Here is a 13,759-nt window from a genome sequence, read left to right as displayed (position 1 = left end):
GTGTTTCTTCGTTGGCGGCTGAAAGCCTCAGACAAGGGCCTTTGGCTACTTTAACAGTGTCTCTTAGCACTGGCCACAGTATTTAGCTTATTTGGGACAGAGAGGATAGACAGGAAGCTCATGATCAAGAATCACAAAGCAGAAGACACTGCAGCACGGAAGCAAGGACAGCCCGAGCCCAGCCCAGTTAAGGGGCCAGAACTTCTCGGGCCCCGCCCCCGCTGTCTCAAGGTGACCAATCAGCAAGCGAGCTTCTTCGTGACGCTGTCTTCTCGCGACAAAGCCGGCTGGCTGCGGCGTTTCCCAGTGACTGATACGGGGCGCCGAGGCTATGGGCAGCCAGGAGCTGCTGGGCCAGGCGGCCCGGCTGGCCTCCTCAGGTCTCCTCATGCAGGTACTTTCTCTGCCCTGCAGGTCCCAGCTCGTACCGCAGCCGGGATTCGCGGGGAGGCGGCCCTGGGGCCCTTGACGGCCCTCCCCGGGGCAGACCCAGTTCCAACGTGGACTCCGGTATAAAGGGGTAGACAGGAGACCGTGGCCACGGTCACTGAGGGGGCGTCCGGGTCCGGAGTTGGAAGTCTGCATTCAGAATTTTGGCTGAGTGACTGCAAACAAGCCACATTCCTTCTGAGCATTATATTTACCATATGACAATTGGAGAGAGTTAGATCAGGTGGCAGGGTGGGGTGGGAGGTTTCTTATTTTGTGCTCGAGAATCTGATATTTTTAAGGCAAGGGGTTCATTTCCTCCATATCCCACTCCTGACCCTCAAACTCTCTGACACCCGCTGAGTTCAGGGAGGCCATATGGCATAGCTAAGAACAGGGATCTGGGCTCAGGCAGGCTTGGAGTGGAACCATGTACTTGCTGCGTGTTCCAGGCCCAGCGACTTCACTTGTGGAACCACAGCGCCTCATTGATAAAATGGGGGTAATAATAGGTAGTACCTAGCGCATAAGGTTATTGCAAGGACTCACTGGGATCATTCGAATAAAGGCACTTAACACAGTACCTGGCTCTTGGTATGCACTTAATAAAGGTTAGCTGCATCTTTCTTCTTTTTATATGACCTTGGACAAGTCACTTCCCCTTCTTGGCCCTAATTCTTGTTATCTGTCAGCTATGATACATGCCAGTTGGTCCAAATGGTATCTAAAGATTCTTTAAACCCTGAGAGTTGGTCATTCTGCCTTAAATTGTTCCATTTTTTTCTCTTGCCGTTGAGCCAGTCAACCCAACTTCACACAAGTCCTGAATACACCTTCCCCTTTACCTTAAAGAGGCACATGGAGCTTAGGAGGAAGACCCAAGCAGAGTTGGGCTCAAACTTGGGTCTTGTCACTTGCTAGATGCCTGCCCTTGGGAAAATTGCTCGACTTCTCTGAGCATCAGTTTCATCTTCAGTAAGAACAATAGTGCAGCCTCATAGGGTCATTAGGAAGATTAGATGAAATCTTGCCTGTTAAGTGCCTGGCACATTACAAGTACTTAATAAATGTTAGCTTCTTTTATTAGGATAATAAGGATTTTTTTAAATAGTGTAGGAATGAAATGAGATAGTCTATGCAAAGCATGTAGAAGAGTGCCTTACATGTGATATGTGCTTAGTAAATGTTAGCAGTTCTTCACCTAACCCTAAGCTTACCTAGGGTTTTTTTGTTTGTTTTTTTTTTTTTTTTTGCTATTTCAGAATCCACATAACTGTATAAGTTCAGTGCTTTATCTGCAATGTTGATTTTCCAACCTTTGATAATACCTTACTACCCTGCAGATTGGCTTCCTGAAAAGAAAACAACTTGTAGCTGAAAACACGCTGGAGTCAGGCAGCCCACCTGTAAGGTCAAGCTGAGTCATTGTTTGCTGTGTGACATTGGGCAAATCACTTCACTCTGAGTCTTACTTGCCTCCTGCGCATTTATCTGGTTGCTTTTAAGTGTCAAAATAATTAACAGATGTGAAAGAGCTTTTTTAAACTGTAAAGTCCATTACAAAAGCAAATAAAGACTATGTTGCTAATAACAAGGGCCATTGTGTAGGGCAAATAGTGGGTAGCAAGAGCAACCTCAGAGTTTCATCAGCTCAAACCTTTATTCAAACCAATTAGGAGATACGGATATGGCTAAGACATTAAGTTTCTTAGACAATGATAACTTTAAAGTTAACATAAATGTATGTATGTAGGTTTTTTTAGTAGCCATTATCTTTAGGTTTCTTGAGTGTTTTAATTCAGCCTTGAATGCTTTCTCAAATTATGATGCAGACACCTCAGGTAACTTTGCAATTACGTTTTACTCTGCAAGAGTTTGAGAGTCTTAATTCTGAGCCAGCCGTGGTGAAAGTATTAATACCTTTTATTTGTATGCATTTTTTAAAAATACTTTCACCTCTACAGCCTCATTTGATCCTTGCACTCAACTCTATGAGATAGATAGCCTCATTTGACACAGGAAATTGAAGCTTATAAAAATTAGAAAATGGTGGGTTTAAGAGCTAAATGATGAGTTGAGACTCTCAGCTGAGAGCTTTCTTCAGTAAGGGTTCCATGAATTGGCTTCAAATCTCTAAAATTGAGTACAGAATTTGGTTTGTGTTCCTGCATGTTTCTAAGGAAAGGCTACAGAGCTTTTATCAGACCCTCAAAAGATCACCTTTGACTCCATAAAGGTTAAGATGGTGATCTCTTGGCTTTGGACACCTTACTGCTCTGTGACACTATAGGGACAATGTTACTGCACTCTTTTTGATTATATCTCCCCCTAGAGAACTTCAAGCCGTCGTAGTCTATTGGCATACTTTGATTGAATCTTCCAAATTGCAGCTGTTCACAGTTAACCCTGAGGGTGCTTAACACAGAAGTGATTTGCCATTTGCTGCTGAAATGCAGGAGGGAGTCAGTGAGTGAGTGAGACTTAGTACCCTACCCAACATCCCCATTTAGCAACCTCATTTAATTGCAGCCTGTTGTTCTCTATGTCTCATGGGAAGAATTCTTTGCTTAGGTGGTTTTCTTTTTCTTTCTTTCTTTTTTTTTTTTTTTGAGATGAAATCTCACTTGTCACCTGGGCTAGAGTGCTGTGGAGTTAGTCTAGCTGACAGCAACCTCAAACTCCTGGGCTCAAGCAATCCTGCCTCAGCCTCCCGAGTAGTTGGGATTACAGGCATGCACCGCCATGCCTGGCTGATTTTTCTATTTTTAGTGGAGACGTGGTCTCGCTCTTGCTCAGGCTGGTCTCGAACTCCTGAACTCAAGTGATCCTCCGGCCTCTGCCTTCCAGAGTGCTAGGATTACAGGCATGAGCCACCACGCCCGACCTAGGTGGTTTTCTTGAATTGACAAGTTTGAAAGTCTCAATGCCTTTCAAATGGCAACAACTGGACTCTGTCTCCCTTTCCCCCCATTTGATATTATCTTATTATCGTAGTTGTCATTTAAAAGGTATTTCAACTCCTCTGTGGAAAGGGGAAGGTATTCAAGAAAGAAATACAACATTTTCTGTTTTCTAATTGAGAAAACTGAAGTTCAAAGAGATTAAACGTCATTCTTGGAATTCCTAGAAATTTCCAGGCAGACAAGAGAAAGTAGACCTCATGATCCTTAGTGAGTCTGCTATACCCTGAAGGCTCCCACTTGCTAAGTGTGTGCTTCTAAACAGGCTGGAGGGTTTCAGTTAGGAGGCTGGACAATATGAACCACTAACTAGAATTCTCTTTCTGCCTCCTGGAGTGCTTGACTTTGAACCTGAAACTCTCTGAATATATCAGGACCTCCCTCTTCTCATCAGTAAATTAGGGAAACTTCCAACTGCCTTCTTGGGTTATTTGACCACTGCACAAGAATGCTGAGAGACCCCAAGGAATGAAATTTCAGCCAACAAACTGAACATCTTAAAAGAGAGTCTCCACGGCAAAGCTGCTGTATATCATTACATCACATTAGGAAGAGCAGCCACATTGTTCTCATTTCAGCAAAGTAAACATTCCTAACATAATTTATTCTTATGTATTTTTCTCCTTTTTCTATAGGTGTTATTTCGATTGATCACCTTTGTCTTGAATGCATTTATCCTTCGCTTCCTGTCCAAGGAAATTGTTGGCGTAGTGAATGTCAGGTAAGAGGGGATGCACCCTGGCACTGCTCACGCCTCACATCCCTAGACAGGTTTTCTTCAAACTCTGTACCTGTGTGACACCCTCAGATTTTAGAGGCATGGGCCTCTATCAGAAGCAGAGTGTTCTAGCAGTGGGCTGAGGAGGAGTGTGCAGGGGCGGGGGATGAGCAGGTGATGTTTTTAATGGACTCATGGAGTGTTTTTCATTAGCAGCCTCCAAATGCACATTTCTCTGCCCACTGTTCCGGTTTTCCTACTCTTAGAATCCAGGAGAAGAGTGGGAGTAATTCATTGCAAACCCCGTCTCAAGTATATTATAACCCCGTGTTCTTGTCCTGCTGACAGCAAAGGAAGCAGGAATTCTGCAGTTCGTGAGGATGTGCTTCATAATTGCAGGGCTGGAGCAACCACCTTCCTTCCCTCCTCAGTGATTTTATAATTGGGATACAGTAAGTGGGATGAGAGCTTGAGTTCTTGTCGTTAGTTCCTTGGAGTCTCTTGGAAAGCTGACTTGCTTTGTCTTTTAGACTCAGCTTGTTTCTTCGGCTCTCCTCCTTTCTGTTCAAGGACACCCACACATATTTTGTATTCACAAGTGACACAAAGTATATGAAATGATGTGAGTGCTCAGAATAGCTCAGCTTCTCAGGTGTGTCTTCATGCCCTGATAAACAAGACAGTATGTTCTAGACAGCATTTCATGTCTAATACTTACCAAGCATATGCTCTTTGCTCTGTTCTCAGAGCTTAGTGGCAGTTCTCAAACTTTGATGGGCAAAGGAATCATCTAGGGAACTTTGCACTAGGCAGGGCTGAGGACGAAGGGCCCAAGAATCTACATTTTTACAAGCTCCTAAGGTAATTTTGAAGTAGGGATCATACTTTGAGAAATACTGCTTTAAAAGCAGGAAGGAAGAGGGCCAAATCCTCTTAGGGGCTCAGAATTTTCTCTCCATGCAGCCTTCCCGAGATTGGCAGGTCCCTGTTTGACAGCCCTTGCCTGGCCTGGCCCCCTGCTTAAGGTGTGGCTGGGTCTCCTCTTTGCGATGTTACACAGAGGCACTGGGAAGCAGGATGATCCTTGGGCAACCTCAGAGACCTTAACCCTGGGCCATCCTCACTCTGGTTTCATCCGGGCCACTGCCTGTTGATGAAGGGGAACCTCAGCTACTCCTTGCTAAGGTGTAGGAAGGTTCACCCAGGTGCTGCCCACCTACGAGATACCCGGGCAAGCCTTGCTGATCTTGGTTGCAGCGGCCTCTGTAATGGTTTCCAGCCTTTTTGCCTATCTTGAGATTCTTTTGGCCAGAACCTCTACTTAGTAGAGCCTCAGCTTTTCTCACAGGGGCTGTCAGGTCACTAGTTTCAGTGTGACCAAAAGGTCCCCTTGCTGTGTGGGGTCATAGTCTTGTCCTTTTCTCCTCCTTATGGTCAGAGCCACACCTCTGCCTATAGCCATGAAGGCTGCAGGCTCTGGGGGCCACTGCAGTAGTTTCTGTCCCAGACGTAACTGTAGACATGCACACTCGGGTATCCCTTGATAGGATCCTAACTCTGTTCTCATGAATCGGACTGGCGTGGGGTCCTGCCCTCCACATCACCACCAGTGGTTCCTGACTAAGACTATATCTCCTCCCTGTTCTCCTCCCTGGAAAAATCCCAGTTCTCTCTATGAAAATACCGAAGGCTTTATTGATTTCTGCTTTTCCTTTACAGGCTAACACTACTTTACTCAACCACCATCTTCCTGGCTAGAGAGGCCTTCCGTAGAGCATGTCTGAGTGGGGGCACCCAGCGAGACTGGAGCCAGACCCTCAACCTCGTGTGGCTCACGTGAGTTGTGCTTTGGCAAGAGACAAGTCTCAGGAAGGCAAGTGTAGTGAGTGTTGTAAATGAAACAGCAACACTTGCCTAAAGCTGAATTGTCTTCCAGATTCAGTTTTGCAGTGGGTTTCTGGGGGCTAGGCATGGGACAGGAAGGACAGAGTGTCTGTGTTGAAGGAGCTTTTTGTTTGTTTGTTTGTTTGTTTGTTTGTTTTTGGGAGACAGAGTCTTGCTCTGTTGCTCAGGCTAGAGTGTGCTGTGTTGTCAGCCTAGCTCACAGCAACCTCAAACTCCTGGGCTAAAGTAATCCTCCTGCTTCAGCCTCCTGGGTAGCTGGGACTACAGGTATGTGCCACCGTGTCTGGCTAATTTTTTCTATTTTTAGTTGTTTGGCTAATTTCTTTCTGTTTATAGTAGAGACGAGGGTCTCGCTCTTGCTCAGGCTGGTCTTGAACTCCTGAGCTCAAGCGATCCTCCCGCCTCAGTCTCCCAGAGTGCTAGGATTACAGGCGTGAGCCACCGCACCCGGCCTCTGGGCCAGGTTTCTAGCTCCCCTTTGGAGGTCATTTCTCTGGCTCCCATTTGGCCTGTGCCATCTTTTTTATTCGTAAATCTTTTTGCCCTCTAGTATCTTTTGAGCTTTTAACAATCACTTGTATTTTTTTTGAAAGCCTTTTAGAGGTTTTATTATATCTTTCTTCAATTTTATGTGATTTCAGTTCTGAGTCTTTTAGAATAGTCTTGAAGGCCAAGTACATCAGCCAAAAATTGTAATGGCTTTTCTCCAGCTAGATCCTGCGGGGAGGGTTGGTGGTTGAGGTTGTTTTCCAATGCTGCCCTTGCATAACTCCTTATTGCCTCACAGAAATGACTGTCATAGGGCTGGTAGGTGTTCATTTTATTAGAGGAATGGCTGTTAACCACCCAGTCATATTTAAGTGCTCTGTGGTACACACGTGAAAGGATACTGAGCACTGGTCTATTGGTTATTTGGGATGCTAGAACCAGCCACATACTGTCAATCATTCTAAGCACAGACAACAGGTGTTTTCTTTCTGAGAATTTTGCTTGTCAAGTCAGTGTGTATAACCCAGTGGACAAGAGTATAGGTTTTGGAGTTACAGCAAGATTGGGTCCTGCTTCTGCCCTTGATTAGCTGTTCATGACCTTGGCCAAGTTGCCCAGTGCCTGTCAGCCTCAGTTTCCTCATCTTTTAAATGGGGATAATGACAGAGGATCATTGCAAGGTGTCAGTGAAATAAAGGGTGTGAATCATAGTGCCTGGCACGTAGTTAGTGCCTTAATAAGCGGTAGCTGTTTTTATTATGACTGCTTTTTTTCTGTTCAATGTTAGTATTTTAATGTTTAATATTTATTTTTAAATTTAATGAAACACTTTTTCCCCTCTTCCAGAGTCCCTCTGGGTGTATTTTGGTCTTTGTTCTTGGGCTGGGTCTGGTTGCAGTTGCTTGAAGTGCCCGATCCTGATGTCATCCCCCATTACAGAACTGGAGTGGTGCTATTTGGTCTCTCGGCAGTGGTGGAGCTTCTAGGAGAGCCCTTCTGGGTCTTGGCACAAGCACATATGTTCATCAAGCTCAAGGTCAGTGTGCCTGCTGCTGTGAATGGGAAATGTGAAGAATAAGGGAAAACGTGATTTTTAAAAAATGCTTTTATAGGTGAGAATGATTTTTCCAGACTTGCATCTAAAAAAGTATTTGGGGCTGGGCGTAGTGGCTCACGCCTCTAATCCTAGCACTCTGGGAGGCCAAGGCGGGAGGATTGCTTGAGCTCAGGAGTTCGAGACCAGCCTGAGCAACATAGTAAGATCCCGTCTCTAAAGAAAAATTTTTAATTTTAAAATCAGCAGGTGTGGTGGCACACATCTGTAGTCCTAGCTACTTGGGAGGCTGAGGCAAGAGGATCACTTGAACCCAGGAGTTGGAGGCTACAGTAAGCCATGATTGGGCTACTACATTCCAGCCTGGGCAACAGGCTGGAATATCTTTAAAAAACAATTATCTCTGGAAAAAAAAATTGGAAAAAGGTGACATGATCTGTTAAGTTTATTCACTTGAAATTTGTCAGATGGGCTGGGCTAAAGTTTACATCTGCTATAGTATAAATGAAAAACAGGTTTGCTAATAAGGAAGTTATTAATTCAAATCAGAATTTAGGAGTACTGTAAGGATTTTTCAGATTTTTCTAGTGATTTTTAGTTGTATACTAATAATTTTTCTCTTCATCCTTTAAAATATATTATTTGATACATCCAAAAGAACATATATAACATGTAAATCTTAAAGCATAATGTACTGAAGATCCATGAATGTACCACCCCACCCAAGAAGTAAACTATTACTGATACTATGTCTAGCATGTGCCCTGCCCCCACCATTGGGTAACCACTACCCTGGATTTTCTGTTTGGCATGGCTTTGCATCTTTGCTTTTTGATAATGTTCGTAAAGTGCACCTTTACCCCCTGTTTGCAGGTGATCACTGAGAGCCTGTCGGTAATCCTTAAGAGTGTCCTGACAGCTTTTCTTGTCTTGTGGGTGCCTCACTGGGGACTGTACATTTTTTCTTTGGCCCAGGTAAGAGACATGGCTTTTAACTTTTTATATAATCTATGTTTCTCCATTTAGTTTTTCTTGTTTCCACTACTATGTGGTTTACATTCTAGTACTTGTGCATGTGGCAAAGGCTGAAAGTGCTAGAATACTGGTCTTGACACTGATTCTCCTCTTGCTGCCAGGTCCTTCCTGTTTCATGCACTCCCAGGGACCCAGTGAGGGCCACACACTCAGCCTCATTGCCAAACATCAAAAACTCCTTCTAGACTTTCAGTGGGCAAGCCCATATCAAACTGATCTTTGATTATGTGGCAGTCCAGGAGAGCAGAAGAAAAACAGTAAGGGAGTGGGGTGGGAACCAAATTGCATGTGTATTATTTTCCCTGGATTTCAATCAATTGTTTGCAGAATAGGAAGAAAACTCTACCAAGCCTGTTTCAAGCTTAGATTGAAATCTCACATAATTCAGCGGGCATGAATCAAGTCAGAGCAGGTATATTTTCAGTTTTAGCAATTCTGGTTTCATTGCCATCTCATCATTTTCTAGTTCTAGTTCATATTTCTAGTTCTAATAAGAATATAATAGAGTATAAGTGCTACTTTAACAAATGAAATTAAGATGAGATAGTTATCAGAACATCTTATCGTGCAAAGCACTTTGTAGTTTTCATTAATGTATAGGAAGACAAATTAAGACTCAGTAATGATTTATGTGAAAGGGAACTTGTCACAGAGGACGTTGGCATCAGGTGGTGTGGCTCACAGCAGTGCTGCTTGTGTTTTAAGATCTTGAGGCATGAAAGAAGAAGGACAGTGAATGGTGGGCTCAGTCCTTAGGCATGGTTGGGACCAGAGAGCACAGGAGCCTAAACCTGCTAAACTGAGACTCCTCTTTCTCCTGCCATTGCCTTTACTATAGGAGCAGCCTTGGTATTGCCAGGTTGAAGGCGGGGCCTGGAGGTCCCAGTTCTTCTTGAGCCAGTGTGCGCTGCTGTTCTCGGGAGAGAAAGAGGGTTAAAGGAGCTTGTCAAAGGGGCTTTTTTGGATATTCCTCCTCAACCTGCAAACAAAACCCAGCTGCTGGTCCTGGCCAGAAGCCATTCTTTTGTCCTTGATGGGTGTGGGGGGTGGCCCTTCTTATTACCCCACCCTTTCCTCCCCATCCTGTAGTAGCTTTTGCCCTGCCTATGCACTGTGCAGAGAGGAGGAGAGAGCCAGCAGCTCAATTCTGCTTTGTAATCATAAACGTCACAGGTTTCCGGGGTTTATGGAAAATCCACAGTCGTAGATGACCGTAAGTCCCTGGATAGTAGCACAGTCAGGGCATGTGGCTCTCCACGGTGCCCTGTCTAGGTAGGGGAGCTATTCCTCTGGCCAAATATAAATCCTTTGAGAACTTGTCTGACATTGCTGTAGCAATTGAGCTAGTGGATGTCTGTCATGAAAATTATGTTCCACCTGCCCAGAAGAACTTATGTTCTCCCAGGTGAGTGAAGTATTGAGAACACTCTTACACGGAGATGCTGCAGTGGAGCTGGGTCTAAGTGAACAGCGCTATTTTGCAGAGGGGGAGGCATTGCACAATAGAAAGTGCAGTTAATCAAGACAGTTCGATTTCTTGATTGGCCTTTGAGGTCAAATTTGTAGGCATATTTTCATTATGCCTTTATTAAAACAATTTTTCTTTTTTCAGCTTTTCTATACCATAGTTCTGGTTCTCTGCTATGTCATTTATTTCACAAAGTTACTGGGTTCCCCAGAATCAACCAAGCAACAAACTCTTCCTGTCTCCAGAATAACAGATCTGTTACCCGGTATTATAAGAAGTGGAGTAAGTAATACATTTTGTCTCTTATCATTTTAATTGCAGATTCTGGTTATCCTTAAGAGAAAGAAACTGCAACTGGTTTATTGTTATAATAGTAAAGGTAATTTTATAGTTCATATTTATTGAGCACTTGCTATATACTAGGCCAGGGTTTCTAAATCTTAGCACTCTTGACATTTTAGGCAGCATAGTTCTTTGTTGTAGGGATGGTCCTGTGCATTGTAGGATGTTTAGCAGCATTCCTAATCTCTACCCACTGATACCAGTAGCAACTATCCCCAGTTTAATACCTGGAAATGTTTCCAGACACTGCCAGATGTCCTCTGGGGGACAAAAATTGCCCCCAGTTGAGAACGACTGTGCTAGGCCCTATGCTGAATGCTTTATGTGCTTTATTTAATGCTTACAACAACTCTAAGGGGGTGAGACTGTCATTATTTCTATTTTAGCATTGAGGAGCTAAGGCTTAGTGAGTGATACCTGCCCAAGGTGAGGGTTGGAGTGAGGACGGGAGCCTGGAGGGGCTCAGATGCCAGCAGAGCACAAGTTCTAACCATGGTGCTCCACTCTCTCTGTTCTGCCATGTCAAGTTTTCCCTGGGTTGACCTCTAACACAGATGGTCCGGAGTTCTAGGAGAGCAGGGATCACCCCTACCTGGTCTCTTTTTCTAGGCGTCAAGCTAGTCTTTCAGGTAGTCTACTTTCCCAGCTAGACCACTGAGGATTCTAGATGCTAATGTGTGGAATGAAGCATAATCTTTTCTACACAGCTCCTTCACTCTCAGTCCATTGGATTTTATTTCCTGGCTCTTGTGGGGTCAGTGCTGCTGTACGTGGCACTGGGCTTGCACACGTGATGATGTACCACACTGCGACTGCTCAGATGCCTTGTGAGCTGCTCCACCCTGGGCACTGCCCCTTCTTCCCATGTGTGTTTGCTTGCTGGATGTGGTGCATTTAGTTGTGGTAAGGCATCCACCGGACTTCTCCTTATTCCTCTTTTGTGATTAGTTGAAAAGATAGTAAAATATGTGGGACTTAAGTCTCAGATTTATGGAATCCTGTTCTATAACTTTTTAAAGAAAAATTAGACATTATGTATCAAAGCCAGATATGTTCTCATTTGTTAGATAAGAGTTCCCCATTCTGATCAGCTAGATCTTACCTTTAACCTCAACCAATGTGACAATTTTGGATACCACTGTGCCTTATCTGCAGGCTCAGATGGTTAGGACTAGGGATCGTTTCTCTTGCCTGGAGCTTCTGCTATGTGCCCACAGGGCAGGTCTGAGAGCACATAAAAGTCCCTTCTCCTCTGAGTATTCCCTGGTGCCCAACTGCACTAAGCCTGGCAGCTTTTCAGACTGCGCCAGTCCCTATGCTCCAGCAGTATTTTGGAAAGGAGCATTTGAGTTATTAATATAAGCAAAGAGAGAAGATAATGAAAAAAGTCTGTCAGGTGTTTATTAAACACCATCATGGGCTCAAAACTCTGAGCTTCAGTTTCTTTATCTGTCAAATGGGGATAATAATAGTACCTCCCTCCTAAGATCATTTTGAGATGGGGCATGTAAGGTGCTTAACATTGTTGCCTGGCACAAGTGGGTATCCCTAAGTGAGAGTTGATATCATCACCACCGTCACACTGCTGCTCTGGGAGCAGAGCTGCTCCATGGGAGCTCCCTGGCAAGGCAGACACTGATGGCGTTGGCCTGAGAGCTCAGTGGTTTAATGTGGCAGTCTACCCTGGAAGTGCCCGTGCCCATACTGCCAGGACAGAAGCCCTAATCGTGGGAAGCCTGTATGCATCTGTCATACACAGAGGCACTGTTCCTGCTGACAAACAGGAGGACCATGGTCCCATGCTCGGTGCTATCTGCAGTACAGACATGTAGGAGAGGTGATTCCCAGGCCTCAGGGAACTTCCTCTGGGTTTGGAAAACACCAGATATAGATGTGAAGCCTGCAGGATGCTCTCCAGCCCTCAGGGTCTTCATTTTTAAAGTGGGATTATTGGCCTGCATGATCTGTGAGGCCCCCTGAAGACTTCAGGAGTTCCATGAAAGTGTCTGAACTTTGACAAAGAGCCATTTACAATAACTGCCATTGACCTGTGCTCTGTTCTGTGTACTACACCAAGCACTTGGCATGGATTTTCATGTCTAATCCTCATAGTAATCATATGAGATAAATACTGTTGTCTCCATTTTACAGATGAGAAAACTGAGGTTCAGAGGAGTTAAGTAACTGGTCCAAAATCACATAGCTGGTTTTGGACCCACTTCTAACTTCTGTCTATGGACTAACTTTAGTCTATGTGATTAACTTCTATGTTATATAGTCTTCCAGTAGAAATTGGCTTATTGCCCATGGTAGTTATCTATTTACTTAAAGACTGGGAAGTTCCAGGTAGAACAATTCATTATTCAGCCTTGTTATTTTAAAAAGAGAAAAGAAATGAAATGGAGCTGAACGCAGTGTATGATTTTACCATGGCAACGTGCCTAACTTGACTCCCCGGAGCTGCTTTCCGCACTGAGGGCTCCCTTACTCGAAACTAGCCAAAAAATTACATTCAAAATCAATTTGACCTAATTGTGAGATTTCCCTTCCTGCTCTTGTAGAATTCCAACTTCTTTAAAGATAGTAATTTAGCCTTATAATAAATTAATCATACCTCAAATAATGGCTGCCTTTTTTATTCATTGACATTTCTGAGGGCTTTAATATGAGAGAGATGCAAATATTTAAGTAAAGCTGGGGAGTTTGACACAGCCAGCATGTATTCGGCATTGTTATATGTTAAGCAGTGTACCAGGTGCCCTGGGTGGGGACCCTGCCCTCAGGAATTGCATGGTAGTGGGGAGATAGCGTGTGCACTCAGCTAACTACGCTGCAAGGCAGTCTTTTTAAACATCAAAGAAGGCTTCATGGAGGAAGCTGCTTTTGAGCTGGACCTTGACATGTGGGTGAGCAGAGGTGAAATGTGTATGTGGTGGAAATAAGCATTCGTGATGGCAGGAAGGAGGACAATGTGCTTAGGACCTGTTATTAATATGTGCCCATCATTATGCTGGAAGTGGGAATGTAGAGATGGCTGGGGTGCTTAGGTTGGCTGGACAGTTGGGGAAGGGAGAGAAAGCAAAAGGTGGAAGGAAGTGATGAAGGGAAGTAAACCTGGCCTGCTGGGCTAGGGCCAGGTGGTAGTGGCCTCAGTGCTGTGGAGTTTGGGCTTAGTTCAGAGGCACTGGAGCCTAATGAAAGGTTTTTGAACAGTGCCATGATTTAAATGCCTGTGTTGAGCTTACCATCTGTTACAGATTTTTACTATCTCATTTTCTCTCATTTAATCCTCACACCAGGCCGGGCACCGTGGCTCACGCCTGTAATCCTAGCACTCTGGGAGGCCAAGGCGGGAGGAT

At 44.4% G+C, this 13,759-nt stretch overlaps 1 protein-coding gene across 1 annotated transcript in view; it reads left to right on the top strand.

Moving 5' to 3' along the window:
• Window positions 1-267: 267 nt before the first annotated feature.
• The window catches only part of RFT1 (RFT1 homolog (S. cerevisiae)), a 37,530-nt gene continuing 24,038 nt past the window's right edge, over window positions 268-13,759 (top strand). The window contains exons 1-6 of the mRNA XM_012638546.1: window positions 268-394; window positions 4,025-4,110; window positions 5,827-5,943; window positions 7,348-7,537; window positions 8,429-8,530; window positions 10,203-10,340. Of these exons, the coding sequence (XP_012494000.1) occupies window positions 332-394; window positions 4,025-4,110; window positions 5,827-5,943; window positions 7,348-7,537; window positions 8,429-8,530; window positions 10,203-10,340 (696 nt within the window). The 5' untranslated portion in view covers window positions 268-331. The remainder of the gene's footprint in view (window positions 395-4,024; window positions 4,111-5,826; window positions 5,944-7,347; window positions 7,538-8,428; window positions 8,531-10,202; window positions 10,341-13,759) is intronic.

Source organism: Propithecus coquereli, unplaced genomic scaffold, assembly GCF_000956105.1.
Source record: "Propithecus coquereli isolate 6110/MARCELLA unplaced genomic scaffold, Pcoq_1.0 Scaffold1, whole genome shotgun sequence".
Lineage (NCBI taxonomy): Eukaryota > Metazoa > Chordata > Mammalia > Primates > Indriidae > Propithecus > Propithecus coquereli.
Note: the sequence above shows the minus strand (reverse complement) of the source record. Positions and strands in the feature narration are given on the sequence as shown.